Source organism: Dryobates pubescens, chromosome 39 (genome assembly GCF_014839835.1).
Source record: "Dryobates pubescens isolate bDryPub1 chromosome 39, bDryPub1.pri, whole genome shotgun sequence".
NCBI lineage: Eukaryota > Metazoa > Chordata > Aves > Piciformes > Picidae > Dryobates > Dryobates pubescens.
In genome coordinates, this window is record NC_071650.1 from 4,007,615 (window position 1) to 4,025,479 (window position 17,865).

The following is a 17,865-nucleotide window of genomic DNA, read 5'->3' on the forward strand; positions in this document are numbered from 1 at the left end:
CCCTTCCCTCCCCTCCCCTCTATCCTCTCCCTCCCTCCTCTCACTTCACCTCCCCTTCCTCCCCACACTGCCCCTTCCCCCTCCCTCCTCTCCCCTCCTTCTCCCTTCCCCCTCCCTCCTCTCCCCTCCTTCTCCCTTCCCCTCCCTCCTTCCTCTCCCTCCCTCCCCCCCCAAGCAGAACCCTTTGGTTGCAAAGGGAGGAGGAGGAGGCTGTGGGGGAGACGTTGGGAGCCCTTAAACCCCCTCCTAGCTCATTATGGTCTACCTGGGGGGGCCCTCAGTGCATTATGGGATAGCACAGGACCCCCCTGCCCCCTCCCCCCCCACTCCCTCCCTCTCCCTCCAGGGCCTGCAGGACCCAGAGGCCACCAGGGGGCAGCTGCTGGCTCGGAGCCGAAGCCTCCAGAGACAGCTCCAGGGCCTGGGGGGGGACCCCAAGACCCCCCCCGACCCCCACCAGGTGCCCTCCCCCCCAGTTAACCTAATTAACAGCAGCCACTAATTAATAGAAGCTCTGAAGGAGGTTTCATTAACCTAATTGGCTTGGTGGGGTGGATGGGAGATGGGTAATGAGGGCTGGGGGAGGGGAAGGAGGAAGGACTGGGGAGGGGCTCATTAGGGTTGGAGAGGACTAATTAGGCCCTGGGAGGGGTTAATTAGGGTTGGAGAGGACTTATTAGGTTGGGGGGGGCTGGGTAATGAGGCTGGGGGATTTAATTAGGCCTGGGGGGTGGAGCTAATTAGCATGCAAGTGGGGGTGGAATGGGAGGGGGCAGGGGTGGGGGAGGTTAATTGGGTCTGGGGGAGGTTAATTGGAGGGGGGGTTGCTTCATTAGCCCTAATTAGCCCTAATGAATTTCCCTCCCCCCCCAGGTTGCCTCCCTGCAATCAGAGCTCTCTCGCCTGGCTCAGGCCCTCAAGGCCTTCGACCCCCCTGGGGCTCCTGGACCCCTCCCCAAATGATCCAGGACCCCCCCGGGGAGCCAGGACCCCCCCCCATAAATTAAAGCCCCCTTGCCCCTCCCCCCTGCTGTGGCCTCGTTTTTGGTGTCCCCAAGGCGGTGGCAGGGAGGGGGGCAGGGGGGAGTGGGGGGAGGGGAGGCTTTGGGGGGGGCCCTGAAACTCTTGGGGGGTCCCTAGAGGGGGGAGGGAGGGGCCCTAGCCACGCCCACCCCCCCTCCGCCCTCCCCTCCCCCGCTCCAGGAGCTGCTTCCTGCTGCTGGCACCGCTGGGACCCCCCAGAGCTGGCACCTGCGGCCCCCACAGGTACCTGGGACCCCCCCCCGGACCCCCCTGGCACCCCCAGACCCCTCCTGTGTCCCTTTGTCCCCCCCCATCCCCCCACAGTGTCCCCTTGAGCCCCCCAGACCCCCCCAGTGTCCTTCTGCCCCCCCCGCGGTCCCCCTGACCCCCCCAGCCCCTCCCCTCAGTGTCCCCCCCCAGGGTCTCTTTGTCCCCCCCCAGACCTGCTCTGTCCCCTCGCCCCCTCCCCACTGACCCTTTGCCCTCCCTGGGGTCCCCCTGCCCCCCCCCGACCCTCTGCCCCCTCTCTTTCCCCTCCCTGTCCCCTCTGTGCCCCCTGTGACCTCCCTGCCCCCTCTGTGCCCCCTGCCCCCTCTGTGCCCCCTGCCCCCTCCCTGTCCCCTCTGTGCCCCCTCTGTGCCCCCTCCCTGTCCCCTCTGTGCCCCCTCCCTGTCCCCTCTGTGCCCCCTGCCCCCTCTGTGCCCCCTGCCCCCTCCCTGTCCCCTCTGTGCCCCCTGCCCCCTCTGTGCCCCCTGCCCCCTCCCTGCCCCCTCTGTGCCCCCTGCCCCCTCTGTGCCCCCTGCCCCCTCCCTGTCCCCTCTGTGCCCCCTGCCCCCTCTGTGCCCCCTGTGACCTCCCTGTCCCCTCTGTGCCCCCTGCCCCCTCTGTGCCCCCTCCCTGCCCCCTCTGTGCCCCCTGCCCCCTCTGTGCCCCCTGCCCCCTCCCTGTCCCCTCTGTGCCCCCTGCCCCCTCTGTGCCCCCTCCCTGTCCCCTCTGTGCCCCCTGCCCCCTCTGTGCCCCCTGCCCCCTCCCTGTCCCCTCTGTGCCCCCTGCCCCCTCTGTGCCCCCTGCCCCCTCCCTGTCCCCTCTGTGCCCCCTGCCCCCTCTGTGCCCCCTACCCCCTCCCTGCCCCCTCTGTGCCCCCTGTGACCTCCCTGCCCCCTCTGTGCCCTCCCCCCAGGTCCCTGCCGATGGCTCAGGGCTGCTCCGGGGCTGCCTCCTCCTGGCCCCTGCCGGGGGGGGAGGGGACAGAGGCCACCCCCCGAGGGGACAGCGCCGGGGGGGGCAGCCCAGGGGGCTGGGCACAGAGCAGAGAGGTCCCCAAGGGGGGGGGAGGGGACCCCGGGGGGCAGGGGGGGGACCCCCTGGGGCCAGCCCTGCTTGGGGACAGCCTTGGGGACCCCCAGGGCTTGGACACACCTCCTGGGGGTGGCCAGAGGGGGGGCAGGGAGGGGACAGAGGTTGGGGACAGAGCTGGCAGCGCCCCAGGGGACAGTGGGGACAGGGAGGGGACCTGGAGGGGCACTGGGGACAGGGAGGTGCCAGCTGCTGGGGACAAGGACACTGGGGCCAGAGCTGGCATCACCCCAAGGGGCACAGGGGACAGGGAGGTCACCACCTGGAGGGGCATTGGGGACAGAGATGGGGACAGAGCCTGTAGGGACAGAGCTGGCACTGCCCCAGGGGACACTGGGGACAGGGAGGGGACCTGGAGGGGCACTGGGGACACTGGGGACAAGGATGGCACTGCCCCAGGGGACACTGGGGACAGGGAGGGGACCTGGAGGGGCACTGGGGACACTGGGGACAAGGATGGCACTGCCCCAGGGGACACTGGGGACAGGGAGGGGACCTGGAGGGGCACTGGGGACACTGGGGACAAGGATGGCATCAGCCCAGGGGACACTGGGGACAGGGAGGTCACCACCTGGAGGGGCACTGGGGACATTGGGGACAAGGATGGCATCAGCCCAGGGGGCACTGGGGACAGGGAGGTCACCACCTGGAGGGGCATTGGGGACAGAGATGGGGACAGAGCCTGTAGGGACAGAGCTGGCACCGCCCCAGGGGACACTGGGGACAGGGAGGGGACCTGGAGGGACACTGGGGACAAGGATGGCACTGCCCCAGGGGACACTGGGGACAGGGAGGGGACCTGGAGGGGCACTGGGGACACTGGGGACAAGGATGGCACTGCCCCAGGGGACACTGGGGACAGGGAGGTCACCACCTGGAGGGGCACTGGGGACACTGGGGACAAGGATGGCATCAGCCCAGGGGGCACTGGGGACAGGGAGGTCACCACCTGGAGGGGCATTGGGGACACTGGGGACAAGGATGGCATCAGCCCAGGGGGCACTGGGGACAGGGAGGGGACCTGGAGGGGCACTGGGGACACTGGGGACAAGGATGGCATCAGCCCAGGGGGCACTGGGGACAGGGAAGTCACCACCTGGAGGGGCATTGGGGACACTGGGGACAAGGATGGCATCAGCCCAGGGGACACTGGGGACAGGGAGGGGACCTGGAGAGACACTGAGGACAGGGAGGTGCCAGCTGCTGGGGACAAGGACACTGGGGCCAGAGCTGGCACCACCCTGAGGGACCCTGGGGGTGCTGGGGACACCACTGAGGGTCTTGGGGACACCTCTGGGGACATTGGGGACACTCCTGGGGATGTTGGGGACACCTCTGGGGATGTTGGGGACACTCCTGGGGGTCTTGGGGCCATTTCTGGGGGTCTTGGGGACACCATTGAGGCTCTTGGGGACACCCCTGGGGGCCTTGGGGATGTTCCTGGGGGCCCTGGGGACACTGCTGGGGGGGTTGGGGCCATCCCTGGGGGTCTTGGGGACACCATGGAGGCTCTTGGGGACACCTCTGGGGGCCTTGGGGACACCTCTGGGGGCCTTGGGGACGCTCCTGGGGGCCTTGGGGACACCCCTGGGGGGGTTGGGGACATTCCAGGGGGCCTTGGGGATGCTCCTGGGGGGGTTGGGGACACTCCTGGGGGGGTTGGGGACACCCCCGGGGCCTCGTGGGGCGGCTGCGGCATCACCATCCTGGTGACGGCGCCGGGGGAGGAGCTGCCTGAGGGGGAGGAGCTACCCGAGGGGGAGGAGCTACCCGAGGGGGAGGGGCTACCCGAGGAGGAGGGGCTGCCAGAGGGGGAGGGGCTACCCGAGGGGGAGGGGCTGCCCGAGGGGGAGGGGCTACCCGAGGGGGAGGAGCTACCCGAGGGGGAGGGGCTACCCGAGGAGGAGGGGCTGCCCGAGGGGGAGGGGCTACCCGAGGGGGAGGGGCTGCCCGAGGGGGAGGGGCTACCCGAGGGGGAGGGGCTGCCCGAGGGGGAGGGCATCGATGACATCATCGATGATGTCACTGCCGAGGGCGCCGCCCCTCCCAGCCCTGCCCGGGCGGAGGTCCCCCAGGGGGCCCTGCCTGGGGACCTGGTGGCTGGGGGAGGGGGCCCCGGGGGTGACGTCACCGGCGGGTGTGGCCTCGATGACATCACGGGGGGGCGTGGCCCTGGGGACAGCTCTGCTGGGGAAGACCTTGGGGGTGAGGTCCTCACTAGGGGGGGTGGCGGTGATGTCATCGGTGGGAGTGGCCTCCTCGGTGACATCACCACCGGCCCGGACCTCAGGGGTGAGGTCGCCGCTGGGCGTGGCCTTGGCGATGACGTCACTGCCAGGGGGGACCTCACCTATGGGGGAGACCACAGTGATGTCATCAGTGGGAGTGGCCTCCTCAGTGACATCACCGCTGGGTGTGGCCTCACTGATGACCTCACCCCGGGGTGGGGCCTCGTCCCCGGGGGTGGCCTCAATGATGTCATCAGTGGAGGTGACCTCATCGATGATGTCATCGCGGGTGGGGCCCTTGGGGACCTCAGCGCCGGGCGTGGCCTTGGTGACGTCATGGCTGGGCGGGGCCTGGGCACCGATGACATCACCAGTGGGGAGGAGCTCAGCGATGAGGTCACCGCCGGGGACGACCACACCCTGCAGGCGGAGCTCAGCGACGATGACGTCACCGGGGCTGGGCGTGGCCTTGGGGGCAGGGACATCGGCCTGGGGGGGAGCGGCCTTGATGATGACATCAGCGAGGGGGGCGGGGACAGCAGCGAGGGGGGCGGGGAGCTCAGTGATGACGATAGCGGGGGTGGGCGTGGCCTCGCCTGTGCCATCCTCGGGGCCGGGGGCGGCGTCCTCAAGGGAGGTGACCTAGGGGCGGGAGGTGACGCTCCCGGTGACGTCATCGGGGGTGGGACTGACGTGGATGACGTCACTGATGACATCACCGAGGGGGGAGGGGCCCCACCCGGGGGGGAGGTCCCCAGCCCCCTGCTGGCCGCCGGCAGCCTCGGGGGGGAGCCCTGGGCCGAGGATCTGCCCCCCCGGGGGGCCCTGGCTGATGATGACGTCACCGCCGATGACGTCACCGCCGATGACGTCAGCACCGCGGAGGAGCTGAGCCCTGAGGAGCAGAGGCTGCTCCCCCCCTGCCCCCCCGGGGAGCAGCTCGGAGCAGAGCTGAGAGGGGAGGGGGGAGGTGCCCGCGGGGGAGGGGCAGGTAAGAGAGGGGGCGGGGCTTGAGAGGGGGAGGGGCCAAGGTGGAGGGGGTGGAGCCAAGCAGGGAGAGGCAAGGAGGAAAGGGGGGAGGGGAGGGGAGGAGCCAAGAGAGGAAGAGTTGAGGTCAAGGCTGAGGGGCGGGGCCGGGAGCTCGGGGCGGGGCTATTAGAATGGGGGAGGGGCTTTGGGTGGGGCTGTGAGGGAAGGGGCAGATTGTAGGCTGAGGGGTGGGGCTAAGGTGGGGTGGGCGGGGCTACGAGGAAAGGGGTGTGGCTTAGGAGGAGGGGGTGGGAGGGGGTGTGGGGCTGATAGGAAGGGGAGGGGTCAAGGCCGAGGGGTGGGGCCAGGATGAAGGGGGTGGGGCTAGGAGGGAAGGGGTTAAGACTGAGGAGCAGGGCCTGGTGTGGGAGGGGCTAGGAGGGAAGGGGTGGAGTTTGGAGGCAAGAAGGGGGAGGGGCTAGGAGGGAGAGTTGGGGCCTGAATGGGTGGGGGGTGATGAGGGGCGGGGCCTAGAGGAAGTGGGCGGAGCTGGGAGGAAGGCTGATGCTTGAAGGGGTGGGGCTGAGGTAGGCGGGTCTAGGAGGGAGAGGGCGGGGTTTGCGTGGGCCTGGCTAGGGCAAGGGGGCGTGGCCTGGAATGGGCGGGGTTGGGGCAGGGTGGGGTCGCACCCCAGGGGGGCGAGGCCCCAAATCGGGTGGGGTGGTGAGTGGGCGTGGCAAGGATGGGGGAGGAGACGAGGGATGGGGGCGGGGCTTTGAGGCCCGTGGGCAGGGCCAAGAGGCGCTTTCTGTCAGCAGGAATTGGGCTGGGGGCGTGGCTTACTGGGGGCGCGGCTTGCGGTTGACCGCCGCCCCACCCCCCCTCCCAGACGCCCCCCAGACGCCCCCCCCCGGCTGCCCCTTGGTCTTCCTGGCCCTCCTCTGCCTCCTGCTCCTCCTCCTCCTCCTCGCTGGGGTCTTCGCGGTAAAGCCCCCCGGGGGGGTCGGGAGGGTCCGGGGGGGCCCTGGGGCATCTTGGGGGATCCTAAGGGGGTCCTGGATGCATCCTGCAAAGCCGGGGGGGGGGGGGCGGGGGGGGCCCCAGGGGGGTTCTGGAGGGGTCCTGAGGTGTTCTGGAGGGGCTTGAGGGGTCCTTGGGGGGTGCTGGAGGGGCTGGGGGCTCCTGGGGGTCCTGAGGAGGGGCTGGGGGCTCCTGGGGGGGCCTCGAGGTCTCCCAGGGGATCCTGGCCTTGAGGGGGGGTCCGGATCCCAAGGGGGGGTCCTCGGGGGGGACCTTGACCTCCTGGGGTTCCTCTGGGGGAGGGTCGGGGGGGGGGAGGGGAAGGGGGAGGGGTCCTGGCCTTGGGGGGTCCCTAGGGAGGGGTCAGTGGTGGAGGGAGGGGTCCCATGATGGAGGGGGAGGGTCCTATGCTGGGGGGGGTCCCCTCAGCCTCCCCCAAGCCCTAACCCCCCCTCCCCCCCCCCAGGCCGTCCACTATGTCAAAGTCTTCATCATCAGCTCTGCCTCCTCCTCCTCCTTCTCTGTGCCCCTGGCTGAGTCCTTCCCTTGAAGGGGGGGAGGGGACACAGCTCCGCCCCCCGGACCCCCCTGACCCTCCCCGGACCCCCCTGACCCTCCCCGACTCCCCCCCCCGGTCCCCCCTCAATAAAACCTTTTCCCCCTCCCCCCCTCGGACCTTCCCCTTTGGGTCTCTTGGGGGCTGGGAGGGAGTGGAGGGTGGGGGAGGGGAGGGAGATGGAAGGGGGAGAGGGAGGGGGAGGGGGAGGGGGGAGGGTTGGGAACCATTCTGGACCCCCCGGACCCCCCCGGACCCCCCTCAATAAAGCCTTTCCCCTCCTCCCCCCCGGACCTTCCTCTTTGGGTGGCTGGAGGGGAGGGGAGGGAGGGGGAGGGGGAGGGGCGGGGGGGCCCCCGGGGACCATTCTTTGGGTCACAGCTTGGTGGCCACCAGGACCTGCCCGGACTTGTGTCCCCCCCCCGCGCCCCGGGGGACAAAGGGACAAAGGGAAACTGTCCCCAGGGTGGCGCCGCGGGGGGGGGGGGGGGGGGGGGGGGGGGGGAGCTAGGGACACGGGGGGGGGGGGGGGTTGGGGACACCGAGGGGGGTTGGGGACACCGAGAGGGACATTTGGGGCCCCCAGCCCTTTGTCCCCCCCCTTCTCCCCACCTCTGTCTCCATGTCCCCAACCCTCCCCCCCAAGCCCCCCCGCCCCGTGGGCCGAGGCCACCTCCCTCCTGCCCCCTCCTGCCCCCTCCTGCCCCCTCCCTGTCCCCTCCTGTCCCCTCCCTGTCCCCTCCTGCCCCCTCCTGCCCCCTCCCTGCGGCCTCTATAAGTTGGGGACAGCTCCGGGGGGAAGGTGACAGCAGAGAGGGCAGCATGAGGGTGACCGCGACACTGGTGGTGGCCTTGGGGACATCGCTGCTGCTGCTGGGGGGTGAGGGGGACAGGAGGGGGCAGGAGGGGGACAGGAAGGGACAAGAGAGGGACAGGAGGGGACAGAAGGGGACAAGGGAGGGGACAAGGGAGGGGGACAGAAGGGACAGGAGGGGACAGAAGGGGACAAGGGAGGGACCTGCGGGGGACAGGAGGGGGCAGGGGGTGGCCAGGGGCTGTCCCCATCAGTGTCCCCTCCCTGTCCCCCGCAGGTCCCGCGGGGTCCCTCCCTGTCCCCTCCCCGTCCTGGGGCCAGGCTCTGGCTTCGCTGCTTCGCTTCCTGCAGTCCCTCCCCGGGGCCGCCCTGGGGACAGCCTCGGAGGCCACCACGGGGCCACCCCCCGCCGCCCCCCCCCGGCCCCACGCCCTGGGGACCTCACCGGGGGGGGCCCACGGAGGGCCCCAAGGCTTGGAGATGTCACCTGGGGGTCCCCAAGGAGGTCCCCATGGAGGTCCCCAAGGAGGTCCCCAAGTCCTGGGGATGTCGCCTGGGGGTCCTCAAGGGGGTCCCCAAGGGGTTCCCCAACTCCTGGGACTGTCACCTGGGGGTCCCCAAGGTGGTCCTCAAGGGGGTCCCCAGGCCCTGGGGCTATCACCTGGGGGTCCCCAAGGTGGTCCCCAAGGTGGTCCCCAAGGGGGTCCCCAGGCCCTGGGGCTGTCACCTGGGGGTCCCCAAGGTGGTCCCCAAGGGGGTCCCCAGGCCCTGGGGCTGTCACCTGGGGGTCCCCAAGGTGGTCCTCAAGGGGTTCCCCAGGCCCTGGGGATGTCGCCTGGGGGTCCCCAAGGTGGTCCTCAAGGGGGTCCCCAGGCCCTGGGGCTATCACCTGGGGGTCCCCAGGCCCTGGGGTTGTCACCTGGGGGTCCTCAAGGGGTTCCCCAGGCCCTGGGGATGTCGCCTGGGGGTCCCCAAGGAGCAGGGCCCTGGCCCCAGCCCCTGGGGCCCTGGCCCTGGAGAGGTCCCCAAGGCTCCAGGAGATGTCCCCAAGGGCTTGGGGACTGTCCCCGAGGGCCCCCGGGGGCAGGTCCCCAAGGGCCACCCCAAGGTCTCCTGGGGGTCCCTCCCCGGGGGTGGCTCCGGGGCTCCGGGGAGGGCTGGGGGGGGCTCGGGGGGGTGGCAGCGGCAGCCCCCAGTGTCCCCTCCCGGCCTGGGGACATCGGCAGCCAGGAGGTGGAGGAGGACAGCGACAGCCACGGTAAGGGGGAGGGGAGGGGAGGGGACAGGGAGGGGACAGGGAGGGGACAGGGAGTTGGCAGCTTGGGGACAACCTCTGGGGCACAGCTGGCAGCTGGTGGCCCTCACACTGTCCCCTCCCCCCCCCCAGGTTGGGGACACTCCGAGGAGCTGCTGTGAGGAGCTGGGGACAGTCCTGAGGCCCCCAACCTGCACTGGATGTCCCCTCCCTGTCCCCTCCCTGTCCCCAACCTCCCCCTGATGTCCCCTCCCTGTCCCCTCCCTGTCCCCAACCTCCCCCTGATGTCCCCTCCCTGTCCCCTCCCTGTCCCCAACCTCCCCCTGATGTCCCCTCCCTGTCCCCTCCCTGTCCCCAACCTCTCCCTCATGTCCCCTCCCTGTCCCCATTAAACCTGGACTCAGCCATCCTGGTCCTTGTCTCTCATTTTCAGGTCCCCTCCCCCCAAGTGCCACCACCAGAGGTCCCCTCCCCCCACCGAGGTGACACCAGAGGTGGGGGAGGGGCAGCCTTTATTGGAGGACATCCTTGGTGGCTCTTGGGGACATCCTTGGTGCCTTGGGGACATCCTTGGTGGCTCTTGGGGACATCTTTGGTGGCTCTTGGGGACATCCTTGGTGCCTTGGGGACATCCTTGGTGGCCCTTGGGGACATCCTTGGTGCCTTGGGGACATCCTTGGTGGCTCTTGGGGACATCCTTGGTGCCTTGGGGACATCCTTGGTGCCTTGGGGACATCCTTTGTGGCCCTTGGGGACATCCTTGGCACCCTGGGGACATCTCTGGCGCCTTTGGGACCTGTTCGGTGTCTCTCCGGCGCCACCTGGCGGCCGCCGCCGGTGCAGCCTCGGTGGTCGCCGCCGCTCTGCTGCCCCCTGGCGGCGGCCCCCGGCTCCTGCTCCGCTCTCAGCGGCCGCCGCTGGCCTCCTCCGGCCCGGGGTGGCCCCCGGGGGGCTTCCCGTGGTCCCCGGCCCCCTCCCGGCCCCTGTCCCCGACCCAGTCCGGCAGCGGCGGCCACGGAGCCAGCGGCAGCGGTGGGTCCGGGGGGGTGGAACTGGGAGGGGACTGGGGGGACTGGGGGGAACTGGGAGCTGGCTCCGAGCCGCCCTCAGACATCCTGGGGAGAGGGGAGGGGAGGGGTCAGGTGCCCTCCAGTGCCCACCAATGGCTCCCAGTGCCCACCAGTGCCCTCCCAGTCCCTCCCAGTACCCCCCAGATAAGGGGATCCAGGCTGTGGAACCAGTTCCTGCCCTCCCAGTATCCACCAGTACCCTCCCAGTGACCCCCAGTGCCTCCCAGAACCCTCCCAGTGCCTCCCCGATCCTGCCAGAGACCCCCAGGGACCGCTCCCTGCCCTCCCAGTTCCTCCCAGTAACTCCCAGTGACCCTCAGGGACCATTCCCTGCCCTCCCAGTTCCTCCCAGTGCCCCCCCCCATGCCTTCCCATTGCTCCCCAGTGCCTCCCAGTGACTCTACCTGGTGGTGCTGGCAGCTGTCTGCAGTGCAGTGCTGGGAGGCACTGGGAGGCACTGGGAGGGCTTCTTATGGACACTGGGTGGGGCTGGGTCCCCCCCTAGGGCAGGGTGGGGTGAACTGGGATGAACTGGGAGGAACTGGAAAGGAGTGGAATGGACTGGGATGAACTGGGAGGGACTGGGATAGACTGGGAGGGAATGGGAGGGACCAGAAGGGACTGGGAGGGACTGGGAGGGACTGGGGGGCTCTGGGAGGGACTGGGTGGGACTGGGAGGGGACTGGGAGGGACTGGGATGGATGGGGAGGGACTGGGGGGGACTGGGATGGATGGGGAGGGACTGGGAGGGGCAGGGGGGAACTGGGAGGAACTGGGATGGACTGAGGGGGACTGGGAGGGACTGGGAGGGACTGGGATGGATGGGGAGGGACTGGGGGGGGGCTGGGATGGACTGGGGGGGCTGGGAGGGGCAGGGGGGAACTGGGATGGACTGAGGGGGACTGGGAGGGACTGGGGTGGATGGGGAGGGACTGGGAGGGACTGGGGGGAACTGGGAGGAACTGGGATGGACTGGGGGGGACTGGGAGGAACTGGGATGGACTGGGGGGGACTGGGAGGGGCAGGCAGGAACTGGTTCCTCAGGATGCTTGTGGGTAGGGAGCCAGCAGCTGCCTGTGACTCAGGGCTCCCAGAATGCTCTGGGGTAGAGGGGAACCTGTGGATCCTATGGACCCCTATGGACCCTATGGACCCTATGGACCCCTATGGACCCTATGGACCCTATGGACCCCTATGGACCCTATGGACCCTATAGATCCCTATGGATGCGATAGATCCCTGTAAATCCCTATGGACCCTATAGATCTCTCTAGACCCCTATGGACCCTATAGATCACTCTAGACCCCTATGGAGCCTATAGATCACTCTAGACCCCTATGGAGCCTATAGACCCCATAGACCCTATGGACCCTATGGATCCCTATAGACCCCTATGGACCCCTATGCACCCTCTAGACCCCTATGGACCCTATGTACCCTATAGACCCCTATGGACCCCTATGGACACGATAGATCCCTGTAGATCCCTATGGATCCTATGGACCTCCATGTACCCTATAGACCCCTATGGACCCTATGGATCCCTATAGACCTCTATGCACCCTTTAGACCCCTATGGACCCTATATACCCCATACACCCCTATGGACCCCTATGTACCCTATGGACCCTGTAGACCCCTATGGACCCCTATGGACCTCCATGGACCCTATAGACCCCTATGGACCCCTATGGACCCTATAAACCCTATGGACCTTATAGACCCCTATGGACCCTATAGCCCCTATGGACCCCTGTAGATCCCTATGGGCCCTATGGACCTCTATGGACCTCCATGTACCCTATAGACCCCCATGGACCCTATGAACCCCTATGGACCCTATGGATCCCTATAGACCCCCATGGACCCCTATGGCCCCCTATAGACCCCTATGGACCCTATGGATCCCTATAGACCCCCATGGACCCCTATGGCCCCCTATGCACCCTATAGACCCCTATGGACCCTATGGAACCCTATCAACCCCTATGGACCCTATAGACCCCTATGGACCCCTATATACCCCTATGGACCCCTATACACCCCTATGGACCCCCATGGACCGTATAGACCCCTTAGACCCCTATGGACCCTATAGGCCCCTATAGACCCTGTAGACCCTTATGCACCACTATGGACCCTATGGATCCTATAGACCCCTATGGACCCCTATAGACCCCCACGGACTGTATAGACCCCTATGGACCCTGGAGACCCCTATGGACGCTATGGACCCTATAGACCCCTATGGACACCCATGGACCATATAGACCCCTATGGATCCTATAGACCCCTATGGATCCTGTAGACTCCCATGGACCCTATAGACCCCTATGGACCCCCAAGGACCCTATAGACCCCCATGGACCCCCATGGACCCTGTAGACCCCATGGGCCCCTTTTGAGCCTTATGGACCCTATGGACTCTATAAACTGCATAGCCCCTACAGACCCTATGGACCCCATAGGCCCCCCAGTTCCCCCCTATAGCCCCTCCTGTCCTCCCTATAGCCCCCCCATGGCCCCCCTATAGCCTTCCCAACCCCCCCTTTTAGCCCCTATAACCCCTCCCAGCCCCCCTCTACCCCCTCCCCCATATCCTCCTAGGACCCCATAGCCCTCCCCTACCCCCCATAGCTCTTCTATACCCCCATGGCCCCCCCATAATCCCCCCTATAGCCCCCCCATAATCCCCCCTATAGCCCCCCCCCATATTCTCCTATAGCCCCCCAAAGCCCCCCCATTGCCTCCCCATAGCCCACTCAGTCCTCCCCCCTCCCCCCCCCCCCCCCCCCCCCCCAGATCACTCAGGACCCTCAGGGGTGCTGGATAGTTTTATTGGGTGGGAGGGGGAGGGAGGATATTGGGGGGACACTGGGGGCAGGGGACACACACACATGGATGACACCCCCCCCTTACCAAGGACCCCTCCCCAAGGACTGCCCCATCCCCCAGCCAAGGACAGGCCCCTCCCCCAAAAGCAAATTCAGGCATCTGGGACCCTCCCCCCAAAATAAAGGACCCCCAAAAGGGACCCCCCCCCAAGAAGGGGGCACCCAAAAGGGACCCCCCCTGCCCCAAAAAAGAGGGACCCAGTGGCCCAGTACCCCTCCCCCCCAAAGAGAGACCCCAGAACCCAGGACCCCCTCCCCTTAAAGACAGAGCCAGGATCCGCTCCCCCCAAAAAAAGACCCCAAGACCCCCCCAGGACCCCCCAAAATGAGCCTGAAGCACCCAGGAACCCCCCCAGGACCCCCCAAAATGAGCCTGAAGCACCCAGGACCCCCCCCCCCCCCCAGGACCCCCCCAAAATGAGCCTGAAGCACCCAGGAGCCCCCAAAATGGGCCTGGGGCACCCTCAGCTGAGCCAGGGCCTGTTGGGGGCCATCATTTGGGACATCCTGGAGGTCACCATGGAGGACATCCTTGGGGTCACCCTGGGGGCCATCATTTGGGGACATCCTTGGGGCCATCATTTGGGCCCTCCATGGGGACATCAGTGGGGACATCCTTGAGGACATCCTTGAGAGCATCACTGAGGACATCCTTGAGGACCTCCTCAAGGACCTCCTTGAAGATATCACTGAGGACATCATGGAGGTCATCCTTGGGGACACTGGTTGGGACCTTCTTGGGGCCCTCCTTGGAGCCATCCTTGGGGCCCTCCTTGGGGCCATCCTTGGGGCCATCACTTGGGAGCTCCATGAGGACATCAGTGGGGACAGCCCTGGGGACTACCTTGGGGACCTTGATGAGGTCATCCTCAGGGACATCATTGAGGTCATCCTCGAGGACATCACTGAGGACATCATGGAGGTCATCCTTGGGGACACTGGCTGGGACCTTCATGGGGACATCCCTGGGGACATCATTTGGGAGCTCCATGAGGACCCCAGTGGGGACAGCCCTGGGGACATCCTTGGGGTCATCTTTGAGGCCACCCTTGAGGACATCGTTGGGGACTTTGGTTGAGACCTCCCTGAGGACCTCCTTGAGGACATCACTGAGGACATCATGAAGGTCATCCTTGGGGACATCACTGAGGACATCCTTGGGGACATTCTTGAGGACCTCCATGGGGACATCCTTGAGGACCTCCTTGAGGACCTCCTTGAGGACCTCCTTGAGGACATCCTTGGAGACATCGTTGAGGACATCCCTGGGGACATCATTTGTGAGCTCCATGAGGACATCAGTGGGGACAGCCCTGGGGACATCCTTGGGGACATTGGTTGGGACCTCCATGAGGACCTCCTTGGGGCCATCCTTGGGATCCTTGATGACATCCTTGGGAACATCGCTGAGGTCATCAAGGAGATCATCCTTGGGGACATTGGTTGGGACCTCTCCGAGGCCATCCTTGAGGACCTCCTCGGGGACATCATTGAGGTTGTCCTTGGGGTCATCCCTGAGGTCATCTTTGGGGTCTTTGTTGAGGACATCATTGAGGACATCACTGAAGCCATCATGGAGATCATCCTCGGGGACATCATTGAGGTCATCCTCGGGGTCCATCATGAGGTCATCCTTGGGGTCTTTGTTGAGGGCATCATGGAGATCATCCTTGGGGGCATTGGTTGGGACCTCCATGTGGCCATCCTTGGGGTCATCCTTGGGGTCATCCTTGAGGACCTCCTTGGGGCCATCATTGAAGTCATCATTGAGGTCATCCTTGAAGACATCCTTGGGGCCCTCCTTGAGGAGCTCCTTGGTGCCTCCAGCAGGGGGGGAGGTGGCAGCAGGAACCCTGCTGAGGCCACTGGGGGTGGCAGAGGCTGGCAGGCTGCGGGAGCTGGCACCTGGGGGGGGCACAGAGGGGGCGGGGATGGGGGGAGGGGGACTAGGACCCCCCCCAAAGCCACCCCAGAAAGGGCTCCCAGGACCCCAAGACCCCTCAGGACCCTCCTCCAAAAGAGTCCCAGGAGCCCAAACCCCCTCAGGACCCCCCAGAAAGGGGACCCAGAAACCCCCAAACCCTCAGGACCCCCCAGAAAAGGGACCCAGGAACACAGACCCCCCCCAGAACCTTCCCAGGAAGGGGACCCAGGAACCCCCAAACCCTCAGGACCCCCCCAGAAAGGGGACCCAGGAACCCCCAAACCCTCAGGACCCCCCCAGAAAGGGGACCCAGAAACCCCCAAACCCTCAGGACCCCCCCAGAAAGGGGACCCAGGAACCCCCAAACCCTCAGGACCCCCCCAGAAAGGGGACCCAGAAACCCCCAAACCCTCAGGACCCCCCAGAAAGGGGACCCAGGAACCCAGAACCCCCCCAGAACCTTCCCAGGAAGGGGACCCAGGAACCCCCAAACCCTCAGGACCCCCCCAGAAAGGGGACCCAGGAACCCAGAACCCCCCCAGAACCTTCCCAGGAAGGGGACCCAGGAACCCCCAAACCCTCAGGACCCCCCCAGAAAGGGGACCTAGGAACACAGAACCCCCCCAAACCCTCCCCAGAAAGGGGACCCAGGACCCCAAGGCCCCTCAGGACCCCTCCTCTCCCAAACTCAACCCCCTTGCCTCCCTTCCACCCCCCCCCAAAGGGGTGCCAAGACCCCAGCCCCTACCCAGCAGGCCCAGGAGGAAGAGGAGGATGCCGAAGGTGCTTGGGGCAGCCATGGGTGCTGGTCTGGGAGCACTGGGAGCACTGGGAGTACTGGGAGCACTGGGAGGGGGTGTCTGGGGGGAGGGGCAGGGGTGGGGGTGGGGAAACTCCCAGGAAGGAATCTGACCCAGCCTGGCCCTGGCCACCCACGGAGGGTGGGGACCTGATCCCTTCCCCCCCACCCATGGCTGGGAGCCAGACTGGGATGGACTGGGCTCATACTGGTCCTTTTGGGGCTCATACTGGGCCATACTGGGATGTAATGGGATGTAATGGGATGTACTGGGATGAACTGGATTTTACTGGGCTGTACTGGGATGGACTGGGCTGTACTGAGCTGTACTGGGCTGTACTGGGATGTACTGGGATGTACTGGGCTGTACTGGTGCCACATCCAGCTATCCCCAGACACCAGTGGTGTGCCCCAGGGATCAGTGCTGGGCCCTGTGCTCTTTAACATCTTTATTGATGATCTGGACAAGGACATTGAGTCCATCATCAGTAAATGTGCAGCTGACACCAAGCTGGGGACAGGAGTTGATCTGCTGGAGGGTAGAGAGGCTCTGCAGAGGGACCTGGACAGGCTGGGCAGATGGGCAGAGGGCAAGGGCAGGAGACTGAACACATCCAAGTGCCAGGGGCTGCACATTGGCCACAGCAACCCCAGGCAGTGCTACAGGCTGGGGGCAGAGTGGCTGAGAGCAGTCAGGCAGAGAGGGACCTGGGGGTGCTGGTTGATGGTAGGCTGAACATGAGCCTGCAGTGTGCCCAGGCAGCCAGGAGGGCCAATGGCATCCTGGCCTGCATCAGGAACAGTGTGGCCAGCAGCAGCAGGGAGCTCATCCTGCCCCTGTACACTGCACTGGTTAGGCTGCACCTTGAGTCCTGTGTCCAGGTCTGGGCCCCTCAGTTTAGGAAGGAGGTTGACTTGCTGGAGCATGTCCAGAAAAGGGCAACAAAGCTGGGGAGGGGTCTGGGGCACAGCCCTGTGAGGAGAGGCTGAGGGAGCTGGGGTTGCTTAGCCTGGAGAAGAGGAGGCTCAGGGGAGACCTTATTGCTGTCTACAACTACCTGAAGGGAGGTTGTAGACAGGCAGAGGTTGGTCTCTTCTCCCAGGCAGCCAGCACCAGAACAAGAGGACACAGTCTCAGGCTGTGCCAGGGGAGGTTCAGGTTGGATGTTAGGAAGAAGTTCCACACAGAGAGAGAGATTGGCCCTGGGGATGTGCTGCCTGGGGAGGTGGTGGAGTCACCAGCACTGGAGGTGTTCAGGGGGAGCCTTGCTGGGGTGCTTGGTGCCGTGGGTCAGTTGCTTAGGTGGTGTTGGATGATAGGTTGGATGTGATGATCCTGAAGGTCTCTTCCAACCTGCTCTATTCTATGTGTTCTATGTACAGGGCTGTACCGGGCTGTACTGGGCTGTACCGGGCTGTACCGGGCTGTACCGGGCTGTACTGGGCTGTACTGGGCTGTACCGGGCTGTACCGGGCTGTACTGGGCTGTACTGGGCTGTACTGGGCCGTACTGGGCTGTCCTGGGCTGTACTGGGATGTACTGGGCTGTACAGGGCTGTACTGGGCTGTACCGGGCTGTACCGGGTTGTACCGGGCTGTACTGGGCTGTACTGGGCTGTACCGGGCTGTACCGGGCTGTACTGGGCTGTACTGGGCTGTACTGGGCCGTACTGGGCTGTCCTGGGCTGTACTGGGATGTACTGGGCTGTACAGGGCTGTACTGGGCTGTACTGGGCTGTACAGGGCTGTACTGGGCTGTCCTGGGCTGTCCTGGGCCGTACTGGGCTGTACTGGGCCGTACAGGGTTGTACAGGGCTGTACTGGGCTGTACTGGGCCGTACAGGGCTGTACTGGGCTGTACAGGGTTGTACTGGGCTGTACTGGGCCGTACAGGGTTGTACAGGGCTGTACTGGGCTGTACTGGGCTGTACTGGGCTGTACTGGGCTCTACTGGGC

The 17,865-nt window shown here is 66.3% G+C and overlaps 1 protein-coding gene across 1 annotated transcript; it reads left to right on the forward strand.

Moving 5' to 3' along the window:
* The first annotated feature begins 3,881 nt into the window (after positions 1-3,881).
* On the forward strand, positions 3,882-6,167 carry LOC128899067 (uncharacterized PE-PGRS family protein PE_PGRS46-like). The gene is made up of 2 exons (XM_054177206.1): positions 3,882-5,477; positions 6,111-6,167. Exons 1-2 carry the CDS (start codon positions 3,882-3,884, stop codon positions 6,165-6,167), a joined length of 1,653 nt encoding a protein of 550 aa, XP_054033181.1.
* The last annotated feature ends 11,698 nt before the right edge of the window (positions 6,168-17,865 follow it).

Excerpts from the sequence above, each read along its gene's own strand:
- LOC128899067 (XM_054177206.1), top strand. The coding sequence starts at position 3,882 with ATGGAGGCTCTTGGGGACACCTCTGGGGGCCTTGGGGACACCTCTGGG. Across the intron at positions 5,478-6,110 it reads ATGACGTCACCGCCGATGAC|AGGAAGTGGGCGGAGCTGGG; the intron begins GTCAGCACCGCG and ends GGCGGGGCCTAG.